General features: G+C 37.9%; 1 protein-coding gene across 1 annotated transcript in view; it reads left to right on the top strand.

The window, feature by feature from the left end:
- The first annotated feature begins 14,177 nt into the window (after positions 1–14,177).
- The window catches only part of Malrd1 (MAM and LDL receptor class A domain containing 1), a 637,041-nt gene continuing 626,185 nt past the window's right edge, over positions 14,178–25,033 (top strand). The window contains exon 1 of the mRNA XM_040755448.1: positions 14,178–14,483. Within this exon, the coding sequence (XP_040611382.1) occupies positions 14,285–14,483 (199 nt within the window). The 5' untranslated portion in view covers positions 14,178–14,284. The remainder of the gene's footprint in view (positions 14,484–25,033) is intronic.

Raw genomic sequence — 25,033 nt, 5'->3', positions numbered from 1 at the left:
GGAAGCTGGTTCAATGAGGTAGCATTTTATTTCTATGTATTTCCCCAGGTCATTTAATTTAAAATCTATTCATTATTTTGAAGCTGTTGGGAATAAACTCTCAAGCTGTTAATTCAGTCTTTGAGATTTTCATACATGTATACAATGTATTTTGATCACGTAGATCCTGCGTTTCTCCCTCAACTATATTTAGACTCACTCTTGCCAAATCTCCCTCCCAATTTTGTCTTTTTTCATAGCCTACTGAAGCTAACCAGTGCTGTCCTCATAGGTATAGGCCCATCCACTGGAGCCTGCGCAACATAACTGGGTCCATTCCCTGAAGAAAACAAACTATTCTCTTTAACCAGGTTGCTTTCAGCTGCCAAAGCTCCCCAGTTGTGGGGCCTGAGGGAGAAAGTTGTGAGCTCCTCCCACATCTTTGGCTGACTTGATCTTTTGTAGTTCTTGTGTAGGCAACCCATCTGTTGTGAGCTCATGAGTGCAGACACCCTGTCATATCCAGAAGTTACTGTTCGGCAGCCATTTCCCAAGTCCCTAGTTGTCCTGAGTAGAGATCGGCATTGCTCATCAGTTTTTGTCCACTGATAATCTTTTCCTCCTCACCATGAGACATTATTCCACTGTCTTTTCCTTCACATCGCCGATGCTGAAATGCTAACAGTGTGTGCAGTGTTTCTTTGCATGTAATGTGTATTATATCTTTGTTTTTAAGACTTTCTCATGTCTTTAGAATGTCTCTGCTTACACAGAATCTAGCTTAATTTAGCTATTTTTATTTATCATGTACCCTGATATGTCAAGTTTGTATCTTTCCTTATTTTGGGAAAATAAATTTAAAATATTAACTCTCCTCATTGTCTCACATAACGTTTTGTGAACTTCTATTAGTCACGTGTTAAATCTTGTCATCTTGTTTCAGTTTCTTAAGCTATATAATTTCATATTTCTTATGCAACTTCATGCTTAATTTTGTGTCATTTATGCATATCTATATATTCACTTCACTAAATTCTGTGTCAATTTTTATTATGCTCTGTTTATACCATCTACTTTGTTTCTCTTTGCAATGATTATATTTTTAATGATTATTCAGGTCTAATTTTCAGTTAGCTTCTTGTTTGTTGTGTCTATTTTTAGGATTAAATCTATCCATTATTTTATAGGTAGTTGCTTTATTTTCTTTATCACACAGGATGTAACACAGCTGGTTTGTTGATTTCACGACCTCCATTATCGACTTGCTGTGCTCATAGCAGATGATGTCTCATGGTGATTTCTTATTTGGATGGTCATAATTCTTGACAATCTTAAACTGGATTTTTAAACAGATCAGGAATTTTTCTCTAATAAATTCTTTTTCTTCCTTTGTGAAGCAATACCACTACTAACTTTCAATCTTCTCAGATTGTAATCATTTTATCTTACTTTCTGTTTCATAATTTAATATTAAGGGTCTTTTTTAAATTTTTATTTAAATTAAAACAATCTTATGTTACATACCAATCCCAGTTCCCTCTCCCTCCTGTCCTCCCATTCCCCCCCACCAACTCTCCATCCCACCCTTCATTCACTCCTCAAGGAGGCTGAGGCCTCCCATGGGGGATCACCAAAGTCTGTCACATCATTTGGGGCAGGGACTAGGCCCTCCCCCCTTTTATATAGGCTGAGAGAGTATCCCTTCATAGAGAATGGGCTCCCAAAGTTCATTTGTGCACTAGAGATAAATATTGGTTCCACTGCCAGTGGCCCCATAGACTGCCCAGTTTCCCCCAACTGACACCCACATTCAAGGAGCCTGTTTCTTTTTTAATACAATGTGACTTTGGTTTTGATACTGTTTCTCCTCATCAAACTTTCTTTCAATGATTATTTTAGCATTAATTATGGAACTTCCCCTAAAGTGTTATTTTAATAATAAACTAGATCATTAACTCTATATTTATCACTTCTTAACATTTGCTTTTCTTTTTTTCAAGTTTAGCACTTAGATCTGCATTTAAAATTTATATTCTGTTCTAGCCTACATAGAAATTTCCTGGGTAATTTTTGAGTTGGTTTGTTTTTATCTAGTTTTGGTGTATGTGTATGTATTGGTGGTGGGTGGGTGTAAGTACCTGTGTGCTTGCATGCAGGACTGCACAAGGTATGGCATGAGTGCAGAATCCAGAGAACAGCTTTTGAGAGTTGATTCTCTCCTTCCCCATTGAGTTCCAGGGATAAAACTAGGGTAGTTAGACTTTTGCATCAGGTACTTTTACATGCTAAGCCATTCAGCTAACCATAGAAGTTTAAAAATTCACCACTTTTAAGCCAAAAGTAGAAGCAGTATGTGTATATTTTTATAAATATCTGTAAATACCCTTCTATGGGTTGTAAATTCAAAGTCATTGAATTATATTGCATTGTACCTATCTATCCCTTCTCTCTTGTCTACTTCCAATGGTTAGCAAAGAATAGGTGCTTTATTTTTTTATCAAGTAGAAATCTACATTTACGTTGTTTATTGAATATTTTACACTTGGCATCTTTCTTAAGGCTGCATAATCCATGATGAGATCACTGGTAATAAAATTCAGCTCAGTCACATAGACCTCAATGAATGATTTTACTTAAAGTTTATGTCCAGGATCCCTTTTTAATTGCTATGTGATCTTGGACAGGTGCTTACTATATCTGAGTTACAATTTTCAAAGATGACATAGAAAATAATACAGGCGTGAGGTTTAGATGTGATGAGAGAAAATAGAAAAACCCATTAGCAAGGACTAGAACACTGGGCTCCACTAAAATTGCTTTCAGTGTTACTTTTCTATTTTTAAATCTTTTGTTAATTTTCAAGCCCTTGTTGCATTTGAAATTTCGATTTTATATAACAGGAACACTGAAAACAACCAACACAAACCTTCATCTGGTGGTGGTTAAAATGTTGTATCTTTAGCAATGTTGCCTGTATAATTCCACAAAGAGTGAAATAATTATAATCTCTAATTAATTTCCTTCAGGTAACAATTGAATCAAGTCATTCAAGCAAATAGAAATTGCTCAGGACCTGTGCTCCCAAATGGAGAAACAAGGATGAGAAAGTCGCCACCCTGCCCTGTTTCCCCTGTGGACACACTACAAAATTTAATTACATAGTAACCATGTGTTAAAGGGGAAATTAACTTCAAAGTAAATAAGGCCCTTCTTATGCTTAATTATGTGATTTATCACATTTGGATTTTCTTGTTTATTCGTACATTTGCATGTATGGGTTGTTTGTGTACGTGTCCATGCATATGCCACATCTGCTTTTGCAGGTCAAAACACAACCTGATCCTCTCTTTCTACTGTGTGGATTCTGGGGCTAGAACTCAAGTGCTCGGGGTTGGGGTGAACAGCCTCAGCTGCTCAGCCATCATGCCTGTACCACAGGACAGGTTTTTGTTTGGGGTGTGGTTTTCTCCTGCTTTTAGGGCTCTGGATCTTGAACTCAGGCTGGCAGACTTGAACAGAAAGCACCCGCAGTGCCATCTTGCCACTCTTGGTCTTTACTTTCTTCTTTTAGAATTTCAATTATCGTGTATATTCAGTGTATTCAATGACATACCAGGAGAATAAAGGGGGTATTAACTGTGAAGCAAGATAACATGCCTATCAGCTCATATGACTTACATATTTGTCATTTTATGTATGAGAGGAGCAGTTAAAACTGACTAATTCAGTGAGACTCCCTCTGGTGATATCTTGCTTGTACAAATAAAGCCTGTCTGAGGCTCAGAGAATTGAGCTTGCCACTAGCTAATCATAGAGGTCTCAAGGCATGTACAGATACAGAGGAAGTGAGGTAACTGGGCAGAAACAAGATATAAGCAGGGAGAAACAGGAAATCAGCCTTTCTGAGACTAAGGAGGTAAGGTGTGCTGTGGCTTGCTCCTTCCCTCCCATCTCTCAGTATTTCCCTCTGTATCTGACTCTGTGTTTTCATGACTTAGACCAATTGAGAACTCCATTTCCAACTCCTTTTGTCTGTCTTTGTGTCTCTCTAACACAAACACTCTCACACACACGCACACACACACACTGTAATTATTTCTTCAAAATGCCATTCCATCTCTCTATCAGGCCAGCTACATTAGGATGGTAGGGAACATGGTAAGACCAGTGGATTCCATGATAGTGTGCCCACTGTCACACTTCTGTGGCTGTGAAGTGAGTTCCTTGGTCTAAGCAGTACTAAGTAGAATACCATGATGGTGAATAAAGCATTCTATAAGTCCATGGATGATCTGACTATTCGAACAATGGATGTCTGCTGATGAAAGATCCAAGGATCCCGTAACTGTTCAGTTCACAAGGCTGGATGTCTAGGTTGGTCTTCAGTACATGCCAGAATCCCAAAGAAGCAGGCTCTAATGCCAACTAAGGAACAGGCTTATCAGAGAGTGAGAGTAAGCAGGCAAACTGAACTCTCTTCTTTCATATCATTTATGGCTTCCAGGAGAAAGTGTGGACCACACTAAAGGTGGCTCATCCCATATCCAAAGGTCTGGATTAAAAGTGCATCTTTTCACTTCAAATGATTTAATTAAGAAAAATCACTCACAGGTGTCACCAGCCAGTTGGGTTTTAATTAATTGCAGATGTAGTCAAGTTGATAATCAAGAAGAGCTATAACAATCCACCCATTGTCACCTTGACACACAATTTTGTCTCCATGTGTATGTGCTATATATATATATATATGTATATATATATAATTTCCTACAGGGATCTTATTGTACATAATATCTCTAAACATGTCACGGTAGACAAAATATGGATGCAGCCTGTGTCCATTTGTTGATGAATGGGTAAAACTGTTGAACAAATAATTGCAACAGACAGACAGCTATTAAACTCTAAAAAAAATTCTAGTCTCTTCCCATTTGATACAATTGGAAGGATTGTATAAGTGAAATGGTTCAGATTAAGAAACAAAAATATTGTATGATAGTTCATATTTGAAATCCAAAATTTTCAAATTCAAATACAGAGTAATAGGGGATCAATCATGGTTAACAAATGAAGAGAGTGAAAATGAGATTTAGGCAGAGAGACAGGATGAGCAAGTCAAGAGTTCTACTGTGTAACATATTTAATTTTTATAATCCAATAGAGGGAATCAGTTATGTAGGTAGTGACTGTACTGGACAGAGAGATGCTGAAGTGAATGAGTATTGAAGGTTGTCAGATGATCTAGCAATGAAACTTAATCCACTCTTGGAAAATTGACCAAGATATTTTGGTAAAAATCTCTTTATTAATTTCTATTGCTGTGACAAAATACATGACAAAATATTTAGGAGAAAAAAGAGTGACTTACTTTGAGTCCTGGTTCCAGACCACTACACTGGTGAAGGAGTGGATTAGCAGCTCACCTCATGGTAGCAGATACATGTGGAGGAGATTGCTCACATCAGAGCAGGCCAGAAAGCAATGAGAAAGGTAGGAACCAAGGGACATGTATAGACTTCAAATACATAACCTTTGTGACCTATTTTTGCCAGGTAGGTTCCAACTCCTAAAATTTCTGTAGCTTCCCAAAATAGTGGCAGTAGCTGAAGAAACAAGCATTTAAAACATGATCATATGGGGACATTCAAATTCAACCCTTAATGATTTCCTAAGTCAAGAAGTCAATAATGAATATTGAGTTGAAGAGATTAAGGTAACTGCAGTTTTGAGACATGCTCAGAAGTAGTCTACCAAATCTGCAACAGAGCATGAGAAAGGAGGGCACACATTGCACTGAATAGGAAAATTGTTGTTAGCCACATCAAGGGCTTTAATATTTTACTTACTTTAGAGGAAAATAAGTAGGAACATATTTGCAATTTAGAGTTGACACTGGACTTAATGAGCAGAAGATGAGTTATGAGGAACTTAACAAATTTTGAATTATGGAAATGAAGATTGATAGTCTACAATTCTCGCATAGAAAACACAACATTTGATGAATAAGATAAAATGGGTGATAAAAACCCAGGGATAATATATATCCCTCAGGTGGACAGTTTGGCAAAGGAATTATTCATTGAACTATGAAACAGAGTAACTGTAGTTGATTGGTTTTTACTCTTTTACTCTTTGCCTCTGTGCTCTTTGGGGGCCTGTTATGTCACCCAGCTTCCAAATAAATGACACATGAAGTCTTATTTTTACATATGAATGTGCACTTCAGCTTGTTTTGTTTCTTGACAGCTTTTCTTTTTTTTTCTTCTTTTTTATTATTTATTTTCAAATTTAGATTTAAATTAGAAACAAGGTTGCTTCACAAGTCAGTTCCAGGTCCCTCTCTCTTTCCCTCCCCTCTTCACATGCCCTCCCACCAACCCCTCCAATATCTTCTCATTTCGCCAGGGAGGGTGAGGACCTCCTTGGGGGTGTCCATAGTTTGTCATTTCATTCAGCGCAGGGCCTATAACCTCCGCCAAGAATTCAGAGTGAGAGTGCAGCTCTCATTGTTGGATGGGAGTCCAAAGTCCATTTGTATACTCGGGATAAATACTGATCTACTGCCCAAGGCTCAATAGATTACCTAGGCCTCCCCACTGACACCCGCATTCAGGGGGTCTTGATCAGTCCCATGCTGGATTCCCAGGCATCAGCCAGGGATTCAAGAGCTAACCCTTGTCAGGTCAGCTGTTTCTGGGCATTAAACCAGCCCAGTCTTAATCCCTTTGGTCATCAGTCCTCCCTCTCTGTTACTGGCTTTCTTGAGTTCAGCACAGTGCTTAGCCATGGGAGTCTGCCTCTTCTTCCATCAGCCACTGAATGAAGGTTCTGTTTCCAAGACTCTCTGGCCATGGGATTGTAGGCTGGCACTCCCCAGATCTATGTCTAAATTCCATATATGAGAGTGTACATGCCATGTTTCTCTTTTTGTGACTGTGTTACCTCACTCAGGATGGTTTCTTCTAGTGTAATCTATTTGCCTGCAAATCTCAGGATTCAATTGTTTTTTTTTTCTGCTGAATAGTACTCCATTGTGTAAATGTAGCACATTTTCTCTATCTACTCTTCGGTTGATGGGAATCTAGGTTGCTTCCAAGTTCTGGCTATTACAAATAATGCTGCAATGAACATAGTGGAAGAGACATCCTTGTTGTATGAATGGGCATCTTTTGGATATATGCCTAAGAGTGGAGTTGCTGGGTATTGTGGTAGGTTTATTCCCATTTGATTTTAGCCATTCTGAAGGGAGTGAGATGGTATCTCAGAGTTGTTTGATTTGCATTTCCCACATGGCCAAGGATGTTGAGCACTTTCTCAAGTGCCTCTCAGCCATCATAGACTCCTCTATTGAAAATTCTCTAGTTAGTTCTGCACATTTTAATTGGATCATTTGGTGTTTTGGAGACTTGCTTCTTGAGTTCTTTGTAAATTTTGGAGATCGACCCTCTATCAGATGTGGAGTTAGTGAATATTTTTTTCCATTCTGTGGGCTGCCTTTTTGTCTTGCTGACTGTGTCCTTTGCCTTACAGAAGGTTCTCAGTTTCAGGAGGTCCCATTTATTAATAGTTGATCTCACTGTCTGTGCTACTGGTGTTATGTTCAGGAAGCTGTCTCCTGTACCAATTCGTTCAAGGGTACCACTCACTTTATCTTCTAAGAGGTTCAGTGCGGCTGGATTTATGTTGAGGTCTTTGATCCATTTGGACTTAAGTTTTGTGCATGGCAATAAACATGGATCGATCCGCATTCTTCTACATGCCAGCCTCCAGTTATGCCAGCACCATTTGTTGAAGATGCTTTCTTTTTTCCATTGTATATTTTTAGCTTCTTTGTTAAAGATCAGATGTTCGTACATGTGTGGGTTAATACCCGGGATTTCAATTCGATTCCATTGGTCTACCTGTCTATTTTTGTGCCAATACCAAGCTGTTTTCAGGACTATAGCTCTATAGTAGAGCTTGAGGTCAGGGATGGTGATGCCTCCGGATGTTGCCTTGTTGAACAGGGTTCTTTTGGCTATCCTGGGTCTTTTGTTTTAGCATATAAAATTGATTATTGTTCTTTCAAGGTCTGTGAAGAATTGTGCTGGGATTTTAATGGGGATTGCATTGAATCTGTAGATTGCTTTTGGCAGGATTGCCATTTTTACTACATTGATCCTACCTATCCAAGATTATGGGAGATCTTTCCATTTTCTGAGGGCTTCTTTAATTTCTTTCTTTAAAGATTCAAAGTTCTTACGATACAGGTCTTTCACCTGTTTGGTTAGCGTTACCCCAAGGTAGTTTATGTTGTTTTATGGCAATTGTAAAGGGTGATGTTTCTCTGATTTCTTTTTCAGCCCTTTTATCATCTGTATATAGTAGGGCTACTGATTTCCTTGAGTTAATCTTGTAGCCTGCCACTTTGCTGAAGGTGTTAATCAGCTGTAAGAGTTCCCTGGTAGAGTTCTTTGGGTCATTGATGTAAACTATCATATCGTCTGCAAACAGTGAAAGTTTGACCTCTTCCTTCCCAATTTGTATCCCCTTGATCCCCCTTTGTTGTCATATGGCAATAGCTAGAACTTCAAGTACCATGTTGAAAAGGTATGGAGAGAGTGGACAGCCTTGTTTTGTTCCTGATTTTAGAGGAATTGCGTTGAGTTTCTGTCCATTTAGTTTGATGTTTGCTGTTGGTTTACTGTATATAGCTGTTATTATGTTTAGGTATATTCCTATTATCCCAGATCTCTCCAAGTCTTTTATCATGAAGGGGTGTTGGATTTTGTGAACGGCTTTTTCAGAATCTAATGAGATGATCATGTGATTTTTGTTTTTCAGCTTGTTTATATGGTGGATTACGTTGATGGATTTTCGTATGTTGAACCATCCCTGCATCCCTGGGATGAAACCTACTTGATCGTGGTGAATGATTGTTTTGATGTGTTCTTGGATCTGATTTGCCAGTATTTTACTGAGTATTTTTGCATCAATGTTCATGAGGGATATTGGTCTGAAGTTCTCTTTCTTAGTTGTATCTTTGTGTGGCTTGGGGATCAAGGTTATTGAAGCCTCGTAGAAAGAGTTTGGCAAAGACCCTTCTGCTTCTATTGTGTGGAACACTTTGACAATGATTTGTATAAATCTAATTTGTTAGATATTAGGATTGCTACCTCTGCTTGTTTCTTGGGTCCATTTGATTGGAAAATTTTTTCTCAACCTTTAACTCTCAGGTAATGTCTGTCTTGGAGGGTGAGGTGTGTTTCTTGTATGCAGCAGAAGGAAGGGTTCTGTCTTCGAATCCATTCTGCTAGTCTGTGTCTTTTTATGGGTGAGTTAAGGCCATTAATGTTGAGGGATATTAATGACCATTGATTGCTCATCCTTCTTTGATTTGCAATGGTTGTTGTTGGTGGAATTATGTGTGGAATTTCACCCCTTTGTTCTTTTGGCTGTTGGTAGAGAGGGATTCTCTAATTCCTATGTTTTTCTGGTTGTAGTTAACTTCCTTGGGTTGGAGTTTAGCTTCCAAAATTTTGTGTAGGGCTGGGTTAGTGGATATGTATTGCTTGAATTTAGTTTTGTCATGGAATATCTTGTTTTCTCCGTCTATAGTGGTTGAGAGCTTTGCCGAGTATAGTAGTCTGGTCTGGCATCCATGGTCTCTTAGTATAGGTAGAATATCTATCCAGGACCTTCTGGCTTTCAGAGTTTCCATGGAGAAATCAGGTGTAATTCTGATAGGTCTGCCTTCATATGTTACTTGGCCTTTTTCCTTAGCTGCTCTTAATATTCTTTCTTTATTCTGTATATTTTGCATCTTGATTATTATGTGGTAAGCAGACTTTTTTGTGATCCACTCTATTTGGTGTTCTGTAGGCTTCTTGTACCTTCATTGGCATGCCTTTCTTAAGTTTGGGAAAGTTTTCTTCTATGATTTTGTTGAATATGTTTTCTGTCCTTTTGAGGTAGTTTTCTTCTCCTTCTTCTATACCTATTATTCTTAGGTTTGGTCTTTTCATGGTGTCCCATATTTCCTGGATGTTTTGTGTTAAGGATTTGTTGGATTTAAGGTTTTCTTTGGTTGATAAATCCATTTCTCCTAGTGTATCTTCAACACTTGAGATTCTCTCTTCCATCTCTTGTATTCTTTTGGTAATGCTTGTATCGGTAGTGCCTGTGTGTCCAGGTTTTCTATTTTCTGCCTTTCTTCAGATTGTGTTTTTTTAATGTCTCTATTTCAGTTTTCAACCCTTGCAGTGTTTGCATTGCCTCTTGCAATTTTCTGTTTATCTTTTCGTCCATTTGTTGCCTTTTATGAATTTTTTTGTTTGTTCTTTCTTCCATTTCTTGCATTTTTGGTTTGCTTTTTGTTCCACTTCTTACATTTTGTGCTTTGTTTCTTCTTCCATTTCCTGCCTTTTTTGGTTTGTTTTTTCTTCCAATTCTTGCATTTTTTGGTTTGTTTTTTTCTTCCATTTCTTGCATTTTTTGGTTTGTTTTTTCTTCCATTTCTTTGAGGGATTTTCCTATATCCTCTTTTAGGGCCTCTATCATTTTCATGAAAGTGCTTTTAAGGTCGTTCTCTTCTGCTTCGTTCACATTGGAATGTTGGGGTCTTGCTGGTGTGGAGTCTCTAGAATCTGGCGGTGTCATATTTGTTTTTCTGTTGCTGAGTGTGTTTTTGTATTGTCTCTTTCCCATCTCTTCTTCTAGTGGGTGCAGAAAGAGCCCCTTGCTGGTCTGGGGACCAGAGTTCCCTTTTGGTGGGTGCTAGCAAGTCCAATAATCTGGTGGTTCTTCTATTCCTTGTCCAAATGCTTGTCCCGTGGGTGGAGAAGAACAGGAATCTGGGGCGCTTAGCCTCCTACCTGATCCCCTGGACCCTATGCTGGGTCCTCTTGTACCTGATCCTGAACAGCTACTCCCCTGGTCTCCCTGGCTCCTCTGGTTTCCTGGCCTTGTTGGCGGGTGAGAAGACCTGGAGTCTGGGGTGCTTGGCTCCCGCCGGGATTGGGAGCTCTGTGCAGTTCCCAGGCGATTTGCAGGTACTGGAACACAGGCCAGGAAGCTGGCCTGTTTACCTGATGTTGCCGGAGGAACAGCTGCTTCCCTGGACTCCCAGCCTCCTCTGATTTCCTGGTCTCATTGGTGGGAGAGAAGACCTGGAGTCTGGGGTGCTTGGCTCCCGCCGGGATTGGGAGCTCTGTGCTATTCCCAGGCGATCTGCAGGTACTGGAACACAGGCCGGGAAGCAGGCCTGTTTACCTGATGCTGCTGCAGGAACAGCTACTTCCCTGGACTCCCAGCCAAAGAAATCCTAAGTCTAACAAATCCTTATCTAAATTTAAACTGCAGAATAAAATATAAAAAAAAGATTTTTTTTGGTTGATGAATCCATTTCTCCTAATGTATCTTCAACACCTGAGATTCTCTCTTCCATCTCTTGCATTCTGTTGGTAATGATTGTATCGGTAGTACCTGACCATTTGTACAGCTTTTCTATTTCCAGTCTTTCTTCAGATTGTGTTTTTTTTATTGTTTCTATTTCAGTTTCCAACCCTTGCACTGTTTGCATTGTTTCTTGTAATTTTTGGTTTATCTTTTCATCCATTTTTTGCATTTTATGAATTTTTTGGTTTGTTTTTTTCTTCCATTTCTTGCATTTTTTAGTTTGCTTTTTTCTTCCCTTTCTTGTGTTTTTTGGTTTGTTTTTTCTTCCATTTCCTGCCTTTTTTGTTTGTTTCTGCTTCCATTTCTTGCATTTTTTGGTTTGTTTTTTCTTCCATTTCTTGCATTTTTTGGTTTGTTTTTTCATCCATTTCTTTGAGGGATTTTCCTATATCCTCTTTTAGAGCCTCTATCATTTTCATGAAGATGGTTTTAAGGTCATTCCCTTTTGCTTCATTTGCATTGCAATGTTCAAGTCTTGCTGGTGTGGAATCTCTAGAATCTGGAGGTGTCATATTTGTTTTTCTGTTGCTGAGTGTGTTTTGTGTTGTCTCTTTCCCATCTCTTCTTCTAGTGGATGCAGAAAGAGCCCCTTACTGGTCTGGTGGTTAGTGGACCAGAGTTCCCTTTTGGTGGGTGCTAGCAAGTCCAATAATCTGGTAGTTCTTCTATTCCTCGTCCTCGTTCTGGTCCCATGGCTGGAGAAGAAGACCAGGAATCTGAGGTGCTTAGCCTCCCACCTGGTCCCCTGTCCCCTTTGCTGGATCTGCTGGTTTCCTGATTTTGCTTGTGGGAGTGAAGTCCTGGAATTTGGGGCACCTGGCTCCCACTGGAATTGGAAGCTCTGTGCAGTTCCCAGGCGATCCCCAGGCACTGGAACACAGGCCCGGATGCAGGGCCTGTTGTACCTAGTCCTGCCTGAAGAGCTGTTCCTTGACAGCTTTTCTTAACTTACATTATCCCATCTATCTTTTGCCTCAGGGATTTTACCTTTTTCTATTTTGGTATTTCTCTCCTTCTTATTCCATGTCTGGTTGTGTGACTGGCGGGCTGACCCCTTCTTTTCTTGCTTCTTCCTCTTTTTCTCCTTTTATTTATTCTCTCTGCCTGGCAGCTACACCTAGTCTTTCTCCTGTCTTGTTATTGGCCATTCAGCTCTTTATTAGACCTCTCATGAGTTTTAGACAGGCAAAGTAACACAACGTCACAGAGTTAAATAAATGCAACATAAAAGAATGCAATATATCTTTACATCATTAAAGAAATATTCCATAGTATATACAAATGTAACACATCTTGAACTAATATTTCACAGCACCAATAGCTGGTTGATTCAGTGTGGGAGAGAAAATAAGTTTAATCATTGATACAAGTATACACATGAATTAGTGTTTGTGTTTTTGTGTTTGCACACATATGTGTGAACATGCATGTGTGAGTAAATGAATTTTCACATAAATCTGACCATGCAGGTGATTGTACACAGGAAGGAGAAGAGTGTATCAGGATCACAGGTATAGATTATAAGATAACAGTAAATAGATAATTCCTGATGTCACAGAAGTAAAGAGAAGGCTGAGAATCATGCATATGCTGATCAGAAAATGAGGCACTATAGCAAACTATAAAGATAATCAGAATTTAAAAGAAGAACAGAGATGAGACAGAGAATGTATTGATCAGTATTCATCATATATAAAATTAAAAGGAGACATATTTATGAAGAAGGAGTTCATCACAAAAGGTTTAAATGCTGTAGACTGTATAAAGTGTTCACCAATAAGGCACAAACAGGGATCCCCTTCACCCGAGAGTCTTAAATGCTCACACAGTGGATATACATATGCTCTTTTCCTAGAATTAGATAGTTCAAGGTCAAACTTGGCAACATAGTGAGTTCAAAGCCATCCTGATTAAATGAGACGATTTCTTCTGGTCCCTGACAATGAAAAGAAGAAAAGTCAAGAACCCCAAGAAATTATATGTAAAGAGATACTTAAGTAGTGGATTTTGTAAAAATGTTTGTGACCCTTTCTGGTATTCTTTATTTAATGTCTCTATATTAGCTACTTCAGTACACTGTTAATTCTGAGTGTGCATCCTAAGTCACATACTTTATTTTTAAAAGCCAGTAAGGTGTATGGAGAGGTGAGCTGGTATACATTAGAAGAAACAGTGTTATTTATGCTCATCAGTGGGATATCTGAATTCAAGTTCCTGACACCAAGCTTGTCTTTTTTATCTCCTATTCTTGTTCTAAGTGTTTGGGAGGTTGCAACAGTAGGATTGCAAATACAAGTGCAGTCTAGGCTATGTAGTGAGAACATCTTTCAAAAACAAAACAAAATAAAACAGAGCAAATAAAAACACAAAGATTGGTGGTTGAATATGTGTTTAGCATGGCCAAAGCCCTGAGTTGTTTTCAGTCCCCAAAAGGAATAAGAATTTTATTCAGTAATTTTTACAATCTGGTATGATAATAATGTGCTAAATTTACGTGAAAGGGGTTAAGTGAACATAAGAATGGAGATGGACAATCTTTATGTACGTTTACAACTTTACTATAGTCCCCCAGTTTGTGTATTTTCTCTTTGTTAAGTTTTTCTTTCAGTAGATAGCAAGGTCATAAAACTCTACACAGGGTCATAAACAGCTATGTTCAGCTAGTAATGTGGTGTAATTACTCAAGTTAAATATTTTCCAAAGTCCTTCCTCTTAAAGAGTGAGTTACTGCGGGGGACATGCGTTTAGAATTGTATTAGAGAACGAGTTACACTCACAGGAAACAAATCTGGAAAACAGAGAAAGGAAAGGCTTCCAGTTATGAGTTCTCATCTTGTGAGTGACTGACTTGCATCGCCATCACCAAGGGATGTTCCTCTTCCAGACTGCCATGTCGGTATTCCCAGGGAATGGACGTTTTTGTTTCCTTTGGACTGTCTGTCTTTTCATTTCTTCACTGGGTCAGCAAGGAGCCCAAGCCTTTTGGTGCAGTAATGGAGTCTCATTGCCTTTTGACCATGTGTGTGACTTCACAGACCATTGTGGTGACAACAGCGATGAGCAGCAATGTAAGTATCATTTTCCTTCCACCAATTCCAGCTCTCTGTGTATCCTCACACAGGGGCTTGTGAGGAACCTTGGGAATCCAGCCACATTCCTGCTCAGTGTATGACTTTATTGTCAAGTCTCTAAGGGTAAAGATATTGTATGTAGTAAATGTGATTCATGTATAAAATTGTTATAATGTCACATCACTACAATTTTAACTTGATGTAAAGGGGTTTTAAATGTTTTTTGCTGAGTGTAAAGAAGTAGTAAACAGAAATTTAGCATTTATGTTTGACTAGTGAAGTAAAATTTCTAAGAAACTCATTAATTTGGTTGCAAAATGCTGGGATGGAAATAATGAGCTAAAGTGTAGATTTAATACGGAAATTAATTTTAGTTTGGTAGAAAGGTTTTATTTTCACGTATGGGACATTACTGCCAAATGACTTAATATGCTTAGCACAATGTCAGCTTGTGTATCTTCCTAGAGAAGAATAGAGAGTATGATGAGCACTAAAGTCTGGGGTGAACTATTTGTTAATTGTGTGAACTTGAATTTTCCTTTTTGTATACAAGATTGTAAGATGAGAGAAATCTCTGAACAGGTGGGAACATGCTCCATTGCTTATTGAAATAGTGTTAATGACAGGAAAGAACTTACCAAAGGAGGATGTGGAAGGTGACATATATGTATCTGACCTTTCTACCACAGTGCACAATCTTGAAGGAACATGATACTGTGCATGTGGAGACTGGTCTCATGCTTTTATACAACGTCCTTTTGCAAATGACATTTTTACAAAATTGCTACAGTTTTGTTGTTAGTTCATACAATCATGATGCAATTATCAGAACCATTGATTTTTATTATTGCCCATTATATTATTCAAATTTCCATTTTCTAATTTATTCAGATAAGTAGTCATCAGTACTTATAGGATTTGTCACTTTCTTTAGTGAAAATGCTTCTTCTTGTCATTGCCTTCCTTTTACAGTCAGTCCTAATTGCATCAAAATTTAAGGAAAAGATTACTGAACAGTTTTTCTCCTGAAGAAGAGATGATGATTTCCTCCCAGTTAGGGTTTTCATTTGGTTCATATCTAGTAACTATTAAATACAGAGAACAAGCAAGGACAAGGATCCATTTGTAGCTATCGAATTTTCCCAGTGAGACTAAATATGAATATGCTGCCCCATCCTCAGGTCTGTCTGCAAAGCGAAAGCCCTTCTTGTCCTTTGTGGACAGCAGAAAGGAACCACTTTGTTTGCTTGACAGGAAGTGCAATGTCCCTCTGTGATTAATTTCTTTGGAGCTTCCTTTAGCGCTTTTGCTATGATACCATGTATGGTCTTGCTTTGGGGAAAAGGTTAATGTGGGAAAAAGAGGAGAAAGCTGTTGAGTGGGAACGGTCTCTGATGTATGAAATTTTAATAGGCCAGTTTCCGAGGAAGGCAAAGTCATGGATCTGTCGAACAAACATGTTTCATTTTAAATGTTTAAACTGGAAAGCCAGCTCTTGACTTTTTCTCTTTTCACTGCCATTTTCTGAGAACTTTCCCCTTTGATATTTTATTTAAAATGTGGAAAAGAACCTGGAAATAAAAACGAGAGGCACTGTAAAGTTTTTTTTTCTTTTTTCTTTTTCGTACATAACATTTGGGGAGAGTATTGTGACAGGATGATCGACAAGCAAGTTCACTCACAGAAAGTTGTGATGCTAAGCTTAACTTTATAGTGATGGCACGGTAGCTATGTTGAAATAAAAATAAGTCTATGCTCTTTTAACATCCAATTCTTGTGACCTTTAAAGAAATCGATCAGCATGTAAATCTTTGAGACATTCTTTTTTTTTTTTTTTGGTTTTTACGAGACAGTGTTTCTCTGTATTGTTTCGGAGGCTATCGGTCCATCCCGGCCTCGAACTCACAGAGATCCGCCTGCCTCTGCCTCCTGAGTGCTGGGATTAAAGGCGTGCGCCACCATCGCCCGGCAAGAGACAGTCTTAATAAATTTGTAAAAACTGAAGCTAAATATCATTCACCACTGATATTATTCATGTTTTGAAATTGTTCTTTTTCTTATTTTACTTCATGGACTTCCTTTTTTAATTTAAATTGTTTTCAGAATTTTATAGATAAATATACAGTATTTTCATTATTTCTATTCCTCTTGCCTCTAATTCTTCATGGTCTTCCCACCTTTTTCCATAATTACTATTGTTTTACACACACACACACACACACACACATGCACGCATGCACACACCATGCAAACACACACCACACACAAACACATAAATCATCATACATATATTACATCTATCTCTCTCTCCCTATCCAAAATTCAGTTAGTACTGCACTTACATTCGTGTATTTAGGACTGACTACTTAAAGTTGGAAAAACTATGAGCAAGCTGGTCACTGGAGAAAACCAATTCTGTATCCTTCAATAGCTCATCTCCTAGGACTAGAGACTTGTGTTTTTCCCACTGTGTATGTGACATGTTCACCTTGTGATCTTGTGAGGACTCGTAAAAACAATTATACTGTTAAGTGCTCATGGGGGTAGCATATCAGTGTGTGTTGACAGCAATGTATGTAGTAGAATATGTTTTTATCAATAATTTGGCACATTTAATTACCTCTCGATTTTTGTTATCAAATACTTGATTTCCTTTTTTGTTATTTTGAAATATGCATTATTGATTATAGTCACCTTACTGTGCAATAGATCTAAAATTTATTCTTTTTCTATCTGAAATTTTATACCCTTTGAGTAGTAACGTCCCATCTTATCTCCAAATTCTAGTAACTTCATCCTATTCTGAGTTCAAAATTTTTAGATCCCACATAGAAGTAGCTCCATGAGACACTTCTCTTCATATGGCTGGCTTAATTCAGTTCACACAATGTTCCTTAGCTTAAGAATGCTGTTGCAAATGACTTAATAACTTTTGCAAGTAGCATAACTTCTGTAAATCCGATTAGAATATCATGGTGTACACATCCGATTTTCTTTATACATTCATCCATGATTAGGTGTCTACCTTGATTAATGTGCAATAATGGTGAGATGGGGATATTCTTTTGGCATATTAGTTTAAATTATTTATATACATATATAAGAGTGATGTTTACAGATTACATGGTTGTACTTTTAGTTTTAGAGAAATTTTAAGAATAGTTGTACTAAGTCACATTCTGATAAGAAATGTATATATTATCACTTTTCTTCCTATTTATCTTAACACTTCTTTTTTGCCTGTTTATTGCCTCTTCTGTGGTAAATAAGAACTGAAACTTGAGACATGATAGATAGGCCCTCTATCATTGAGCTACACACCCCAGCCCCCTTTTATACTTTTCTTTTTAGAATGGATCTCCTTCAGTTGTCTAGGCTGGTCTTGAACTTGTGATCTATCAGCCTCAGCCTCCTCCTTAGCACCTAAAATTGTAGGCCTGTAGTACCAGGCTAGCTCCTTTATCTTACCTTTTCATAGCAATGAATATCAATAGGTATGAAATAGTATCCCTCTGTAATCTGATTTTTCATGCATTTGTGTATGTGTAGGACTTCTTTGAGAAACGTCTCTTTAGGTCCTTTGTCAATTTTCAAATTAAATTTCTCTTTTGCTGTTGAGTTACTTATGTATTTTGGATATTCTTTTTGCATGGCTTATGAGCAGCACCTTTTATTCCCAATGTGAAGATTGCTTCTTTACTTTGTTAATTGCTTCACTTGCTATCTAGAAACTTTTTAGTTTGAAGCAATCTTTTTTTTTCTATTTTTATATTTTATATAATTAATAAAACAGTGCTTATATAAAAATTCACACAAAGTTGCTAAAGAGCATACAATTTCCAAAAATGTCCTGGGTTTGTGTTATATTCAGTTTTCTAAGGGTGCACTCAAATCAATGGTAACAGGCAGACATGATGTGGTATCTCATTCTCTTTGGTAAAACTGTCCTCATTGTTTACTCCTCACAGTAGGAACTCTGATACTACTTTGTGCAGGGTCTGCTCATGCTGGGATGTCAGACATTAAGGCTGGATCTACAAGAGGCAAGGAATTCCCACAAAAGTACCAGCCCTGGGCCCTCACCCATACTTAGAATGACCCAGTGACTCCAGCTTGGAGTCTCCAGGCCCCTTCTGGTCAGGCAAGATGCAATCTCTGGGGGAACAGTAGAAATTGAGGTTATCTATACAAGAACCCAAGCGGCAACACTGTGGTATGATCAGGCCAAATCCAGTCAGCACTAAGTAGATCCCATTGGTCGGTTGATGATTGCTGCGGATATGAGCCCCTCACCCCTTAAAAGGAAAGGAAGGTGTGGGGCTCAACACTGAAGGGGGGGTCACTGAGTGCTAATGACACTAGACACTTTATTCCCTGACAAACGTTTGTCATCATACAGACATGGCCATTTTGTACATTATTGCATTTGTTGATTGTGCCATGGGAGTCATGTCCCCATAAACCATCTCAAATCATATTTTTAGTGTCTCCTTTCTGCTAATTTGGGTTTATTTTTGTTGTTCTTTCCTTGATATATAATGGTAGATTATTTACTTAAAATCAATAGTGCATGTGTGTGTGTGTGTGTGTGTGTGTGTGTGTGTACGTACATGTGCATGCATGTCTGTGTGATGGTGCTTATGATGTGTGTATGCATGGGTATCGAAGGCAGAGATTGATGCCAAGGTGTCTTTCTCAATTTTCAGCATCCTATTTTTTGAGACTGTAGTTTTCACTATAATTTGCTAGACTGACTGGCCAGTGAACCCCAGACATAATCCTATCTCTTCCAGTGCTGGAACTACGAGTACTTGCTGCTATGCCTGGCTTTTATTTTCATGCTGGGGATCTGATATATATCTCCATACTTGCACAGCAAGAACTTTATTCATTAAGCTATCTTTCCAGCTGCAAATCTTGGATATTTGTAAGAAGTCTCAATTTTCAAATATTTGTGAAATTTCCAAGATCGCTCTTGTTGATTTCGAGACAAGACACTTGAACTGATTTTCATAAATTTAAGTTTATTAACATTTATTTTGTAAGCTAATGTTGGATTCATCTGAAAGCTTATTCTGCATGTACTTGACAGGTTTTCTAATACTGTGTCCTTACACTGATGCCATAGGAGCATGTAGGAAATGCCAGCTCTGCTGATTTTGAAGATGGCAATAGGTGTTCACTCTTGAATCCAGCCTGGGATCCTGCTAGTGTGTCATCTGACTTTGGTGTAATATTGACCTTGGCTGCTGCCTGTGCACTAATGTTGAATAGAACTGACCCAGTAAGACCTCCTGGCTAGATTCTGTGTCATGCAGCAATACCAACTGGGATTTGTTATAGCCTTTGTCAGATCAGTATTTTAAGTTATTTTCCCTGGTTGGACAACAATATATTTTGTAATTTGTAGTTGAGCAAAGAAAGTTCTGTGTTGAACAGTGAATATCAGCAATTCAAGGTCACTGCTTAGCCAATTGGGTGAGGCAAGTCCAGAGAATGCTGCTCCACATTTATTTATTTTTATGTTTATTCTTTTTTTTTGTTTTATGAGACAGGGTTTCTCTGTATTGTTTTGGAGGCTGTCAGACCAGCCTGGCCTCGAACTCACAGAGATCCGCCTGCCTCTGCCTCCCGAGTGCTGGGATTAAAGCTGGGATTTGATATTATAATACAATCACATCATTTCCCCCTTCCTTTACCCAAACCCTTTTATATACCCCTTCTATTCTGTTATAAATCAATGGTCTTCTTCATTAATTGGTGCTATATGAATTATGTATATGTATGTACCTATGCATTTCTAAATATAATGGATCCATCCACATTTAGGCTTAGACATGCCTTTGCATTTAGGTCTATGGTTGCCTTAATCAGAGCACAAAGATTTGGAGCAGTTATGTTGCTGACTGACTGGGGTGGTAAAGAGAGAGGCAGTTTCAGATACTCGCTCACTTATACTGGGATTTTGATCATAGGATGCCTTAAGGAGAGGACAGGACTGGGTAGGGAGCATGACTGGGGACTCAAGTCTAGCAGAAACATAGACTTGCTAATTGCATACCAGTACAGTTGTGAAATTTTGTAGCATGGTGCCTTTGTTGGATGGAAGAGAGGGCAGCCTCTAGATTTGCACACTGTTTACTGTGAGCCCCGCCCCTGTTTCTATTCTTTGTATCTAACCGACACTTGGTGATCTAGTTAAGAAGGTTCTCCATTGCTTTCCATGTAGTAAGACAAGAATGGTCCTTCTGTAAAAGGTCATTAAAGGCTGGAAAAATGGGTTTCCCAGTCTCTTTCTCCTGGGGTTTGAGGAAACCTTCTGTTGAGGTGCTACGCTGTCCTGGGCAAAGGGCAACACAGAGTGAAACCATTCCTCTTAATCTTCAAATGTGGCACTTCTCAGTTGGACATTTGTGGATGGTTACTGGAAAGATGCTGTGAAAAGTTGCCTTGTCTACCATCTTCCTGACAACACTTTTCCTTTCTATATTAATTGGCTTATTTCTTATAATGGCAGGGCCATTTGAATACACACAAAGATGCCAGAGTTTCTTTACTAGTAATTGCTCAGAGTTATTTCCTATACAAAGGCTTTAGTTTGCTTACTTTTTCTTAGCAATAAATTCCATAGAATTATTTTATTACTATATCATATGTCTAAATCAAGCAAAAGGCAATGATAAGAGTTGACTGGTAATGGGTAGTGGAGATGTGGCCTCTACAGTGGGTGCCTCTCACAGGAAAACTGTCAGGTACCATAGAGTTAAATATAACCTTTGTAGAAGATATCATTATATATCTGCAGGTAGCACTAACATTTGCTGTGCACACAGTCAGTTTTAGTTACATTTGCATGATTCTGAAGACAAAGATGTATTTAGTCATCAGGCATTTTGTTTTCTTTCCTACTATGTATTACACTAAAAACATTTCTATTCATTCAAGTTTTTTGGAGTAGGAATTTATTCTCATATTTATGATTTGACATGACCTGTCATGGTATTTTGAGGTTATAAATACTGTGTTTTGCATTTTTTGTCAAGAAACAAAATTTCAAAACACAATTACTGTGCAAAAGTATAAATGTATGTGCAAATAAGAGGTTGTCTTAGAAGTGCAATTTTCAATCTAAGAGGCTTAACCACATTAGTTTAAGTACGAAAGTGTTTCTTCAATGTGATCATAGCTAACTAATTTTAAGAGTAATTGATTCTTTGAAATACTGCGGAAATAGATGAAATGTGAAATGTGTGGAAATTCCTTTGCTATTGCTTCAGATGCAAAGTGTTCATGACTAACAGAAATATTTAATAGTCTAACTGGCCCTAGTGACATGTCTCAGTCTGCCAGGATGCTGTAATACACACATGGACTGGGTGGTTTACATAACAGACATTTATTTCTCATAGACATGAAGTTAGGGGAGCCATAGAGATCTGTTAGGTTCACTGTCAAGTGAAAACCTTATTCCTGATTTGTTGATCATTGTTCAATCTACATACTTCTAATATCACTTCTTGTTAGAGCGCTAATTGTGTAACAAGGATTTCTCTTGCCAATTTTGTCCCTCAATTTCTGCTTCCACATACCAGTGCTTTTGGGGTTCTGCCCCTCAGTTTGAGGTGGTAGGCACACAACACCCAACACAACTATACCAATAATACTAAGCACTGGTGGCTTGTGTGAAGCAAATTAGAAAAATTAGGTAATTTTCAGAGTCTTCTGATTGGGATGCTTCAGTCACATGATCACATACATTTTCTTGGAATCAATTTATGTGTTAATTGCATTCTAGTAGTTGGTTTTCACCCAACCGAAGGAAATTTTGGAACATGTCAAAGTATCTTCCAAGGTCACATAGAAAATGACCAGTAATAGCTAGAAAGATAATAAGCAAAAAGACTAAGGGGAAACACACTTTTTGTTGTGGCTGGAAAATAATTTCTTGAGTAGGCTCATAGCAACGCATTCTATAAATAACTCCAATGTCATGGAAGTAATGATTAGAAATATGATTGTTAGAAATAAGAATGGGTGGTTAAGATTGTCGAATGAGTGAAGCACTGTTCACTAAGCACAATGGAGTCCTGAAATTTGCAGGCAAATGGATGGCACTAGAAGAAACCATCCTGAGCGAGGTAACCCAGTCACAAAAAGAGAAACATGGCATGTACTCTCTCATATATGGATTTTAGACATTGATCTGGGGAGTGCCAGCCTACAATCCCACAGCCAGAGAGTCTGGGAAACAGAAACTTCATTCAGTGGCTGATGGAAGCAGAGGCACACTCCTATGGCTAAGCACTGAGTTGAACTCAAGAAAGCCAGTGACAGAGAGGGAGGCCAGATGACTGAAGGGATTAAGACTGGGCTGGTTTAACCCCCAGAAACAGCTGACCTGACAAGGGTTAGCTCTTGAATCCCAGGCTGATGCCTGGGAATCCAGCATGGGACTGATCAAGACTCCCTGAATGGGGGTGTCAGTGAGGAGGCCTAGGTAATCTATTGAGCCTTGGGTAGTAGATTAGTATTTATCCCGGGTATACAAATGGACTTAGGACTCCCATTCAACAATGAGAGATGCACTCTCACCCTGAACTCTTGGGGGAGAGTCTAGGCCCTGCCCTGGATGAAATGACAGACTATGGACACCCCCATGGAGGGGATATTGGGGGTGTTGGTGGGAGGGCATGGGAGGAGGGGAGGAAAACGGAGAGGGACCTGGAATTGACATGTGAAGCAACCTTGTTTCCAATTTAAATTTAAAAATAAAAATATATTAAAAAATAAATAACAATGGGTGGTTAAGATTGTCGAATGAGTGAAGCACTGTTTACTAAGCCTGGTGGCCACTGATCTCTATGCAAATGATATGGCATGCATATGCTCACACATATGCACACAGATATTTGTATCCAAATATCAGGAGGTACTTTGTTTTCCATTTTACAGAGTAAAAAAGGCAGCTCAAATAAGGAAAAATAAAACAACAAAACAAATCTTTGTTACTTTATATCATCCATTTTTAACAGTTTGAAATTATTCTTTATTTATTGTGTGCGTGTGTACATGCACACACACATGTGTGTATGCAGCGGAATGTGTGTGTGTGTGTGTGTGTTTGTGTGTCTAGGCTAGAGGACAACTTTCGAGAATCAGTTATCTCCTTACATCACATGTGTTTCAGGAATGGACCTCAGGTTATCAGACTTAGGCAGCAGGGGCTCAACCAACAAAAACATCTTGTCAGCCTTTGTTAATCAATTCAGAAATTCAAGGAAAATGTCTCCATTATTCTGTGTAATAAATCCTCATGATGTGTTTGCTGAAGAAAGAAACAGTAGACTAGGAAAGGCATTCTACGTGCAAAGTGAGAAGATGAAAATCATAAGTTAGAACATTTAATTCAAAAGTTGAGGGTACAAAGACATCATGAGTAAAATGAAAGAAGAAATATGTCTGCAGCATATCTGACAATTATTTTCGAGTCCACAAATTAAAAACAAAAAAGCATTCCATCATGGAATTCCTACAGAGTAAGTGTTCTAAAAATGAAGGTCGGGGGAAAGAGAAATGATCACATGTAGTGAAGTGATCAATTGCACAGGAAGCATAAATAAGAACTGAAAGAAAATAGCTTTTAAATGAAAAAATATATATGTATATATAATGGTTGGTAAAGGTATGATAAAATACATATTATATTCTAAGGGCAGAACTATTTTGAACTTTTACTTTGAATGACAATTTCATAATATTAAAAGGAATTACAAAAAATATTATACTCTTCAAATAGTGATTTCATTTTTAGTAGTTTGTTCTAAGAAGCAAAAGAATTTACATAAACATTATTATTCACTTCACAACATTATCAATTATGATAAAGGTGAAGATAACTTATTGTTATATTAGGTTAATGTTTAAGTTAATCATTGTACATCTATGCCATAGGCATTTATACATACATTTGTCAATTTTTATGCTATTTAAAATGAGAGAATGAATATGCTATGCAATTACATAACAATTATAATCAACATTTACATCTAAAATATGGAATACTACTGCATGGAAATATTATGTGGAAGTGTTTGTACATTGGGATTACATTTGATTTTTCATTTTCATATATTAATGTTTCTAAGACACATTTTATAATCAGAATAAAGCTATTTTTAGATTATTGAATAAGCAGTATTTTCATTAGCATTGTACTTATTCTTAAAATGAGAACAAAGCAATGTTAGGCACATCAACCCTATAACAGAATTCCCTTTCTCTCATATATGTTTCTATTTGTTTTCCTCAAAAATACCAAGAAGAAGTTTTGTTTTCCTTGTCCATTCCTGCTGACACTTATAACCTGGCAATTATGTGGGAGTCAGCATAAATATTGGTAGTAAAGTATTGTGTTAAAGTTTTGCTAGGAAAAGAGTCAATGTAAGAAGAAACACATTAGTGTCACAAATGCACACCCTGCCCTTGTCCATCCCTGCCTACACTTAGTCAATTATCTTTCACTATAACTGCATATGTAGGTAAAAAGA

The sequence above is a fragment of the Mesocricetus auratus genome, unplaced genomic scaffold (assembly GCF_017639785.1).
Source record: "Mesocricetus auratus isolate SY011 unplaced genomic scaffold, BCM_Maur_2.0 Super-Scaffold_100013, whole genome shotgun sequence".
In the NCBI taxonomy this organism is placed as follows: domain Eukaryota; kingdom Metazoa; phylum Chordata; class Mammalia; order Rodentia; family Cricetidae; genus Mesocricetus; species Mesocricetus auratus.
The sequence above is the reverse complement of the archived record's forward strand: the minus strand, read 5'-3'. Positions and strand labels throughout refer to the sequence as shown.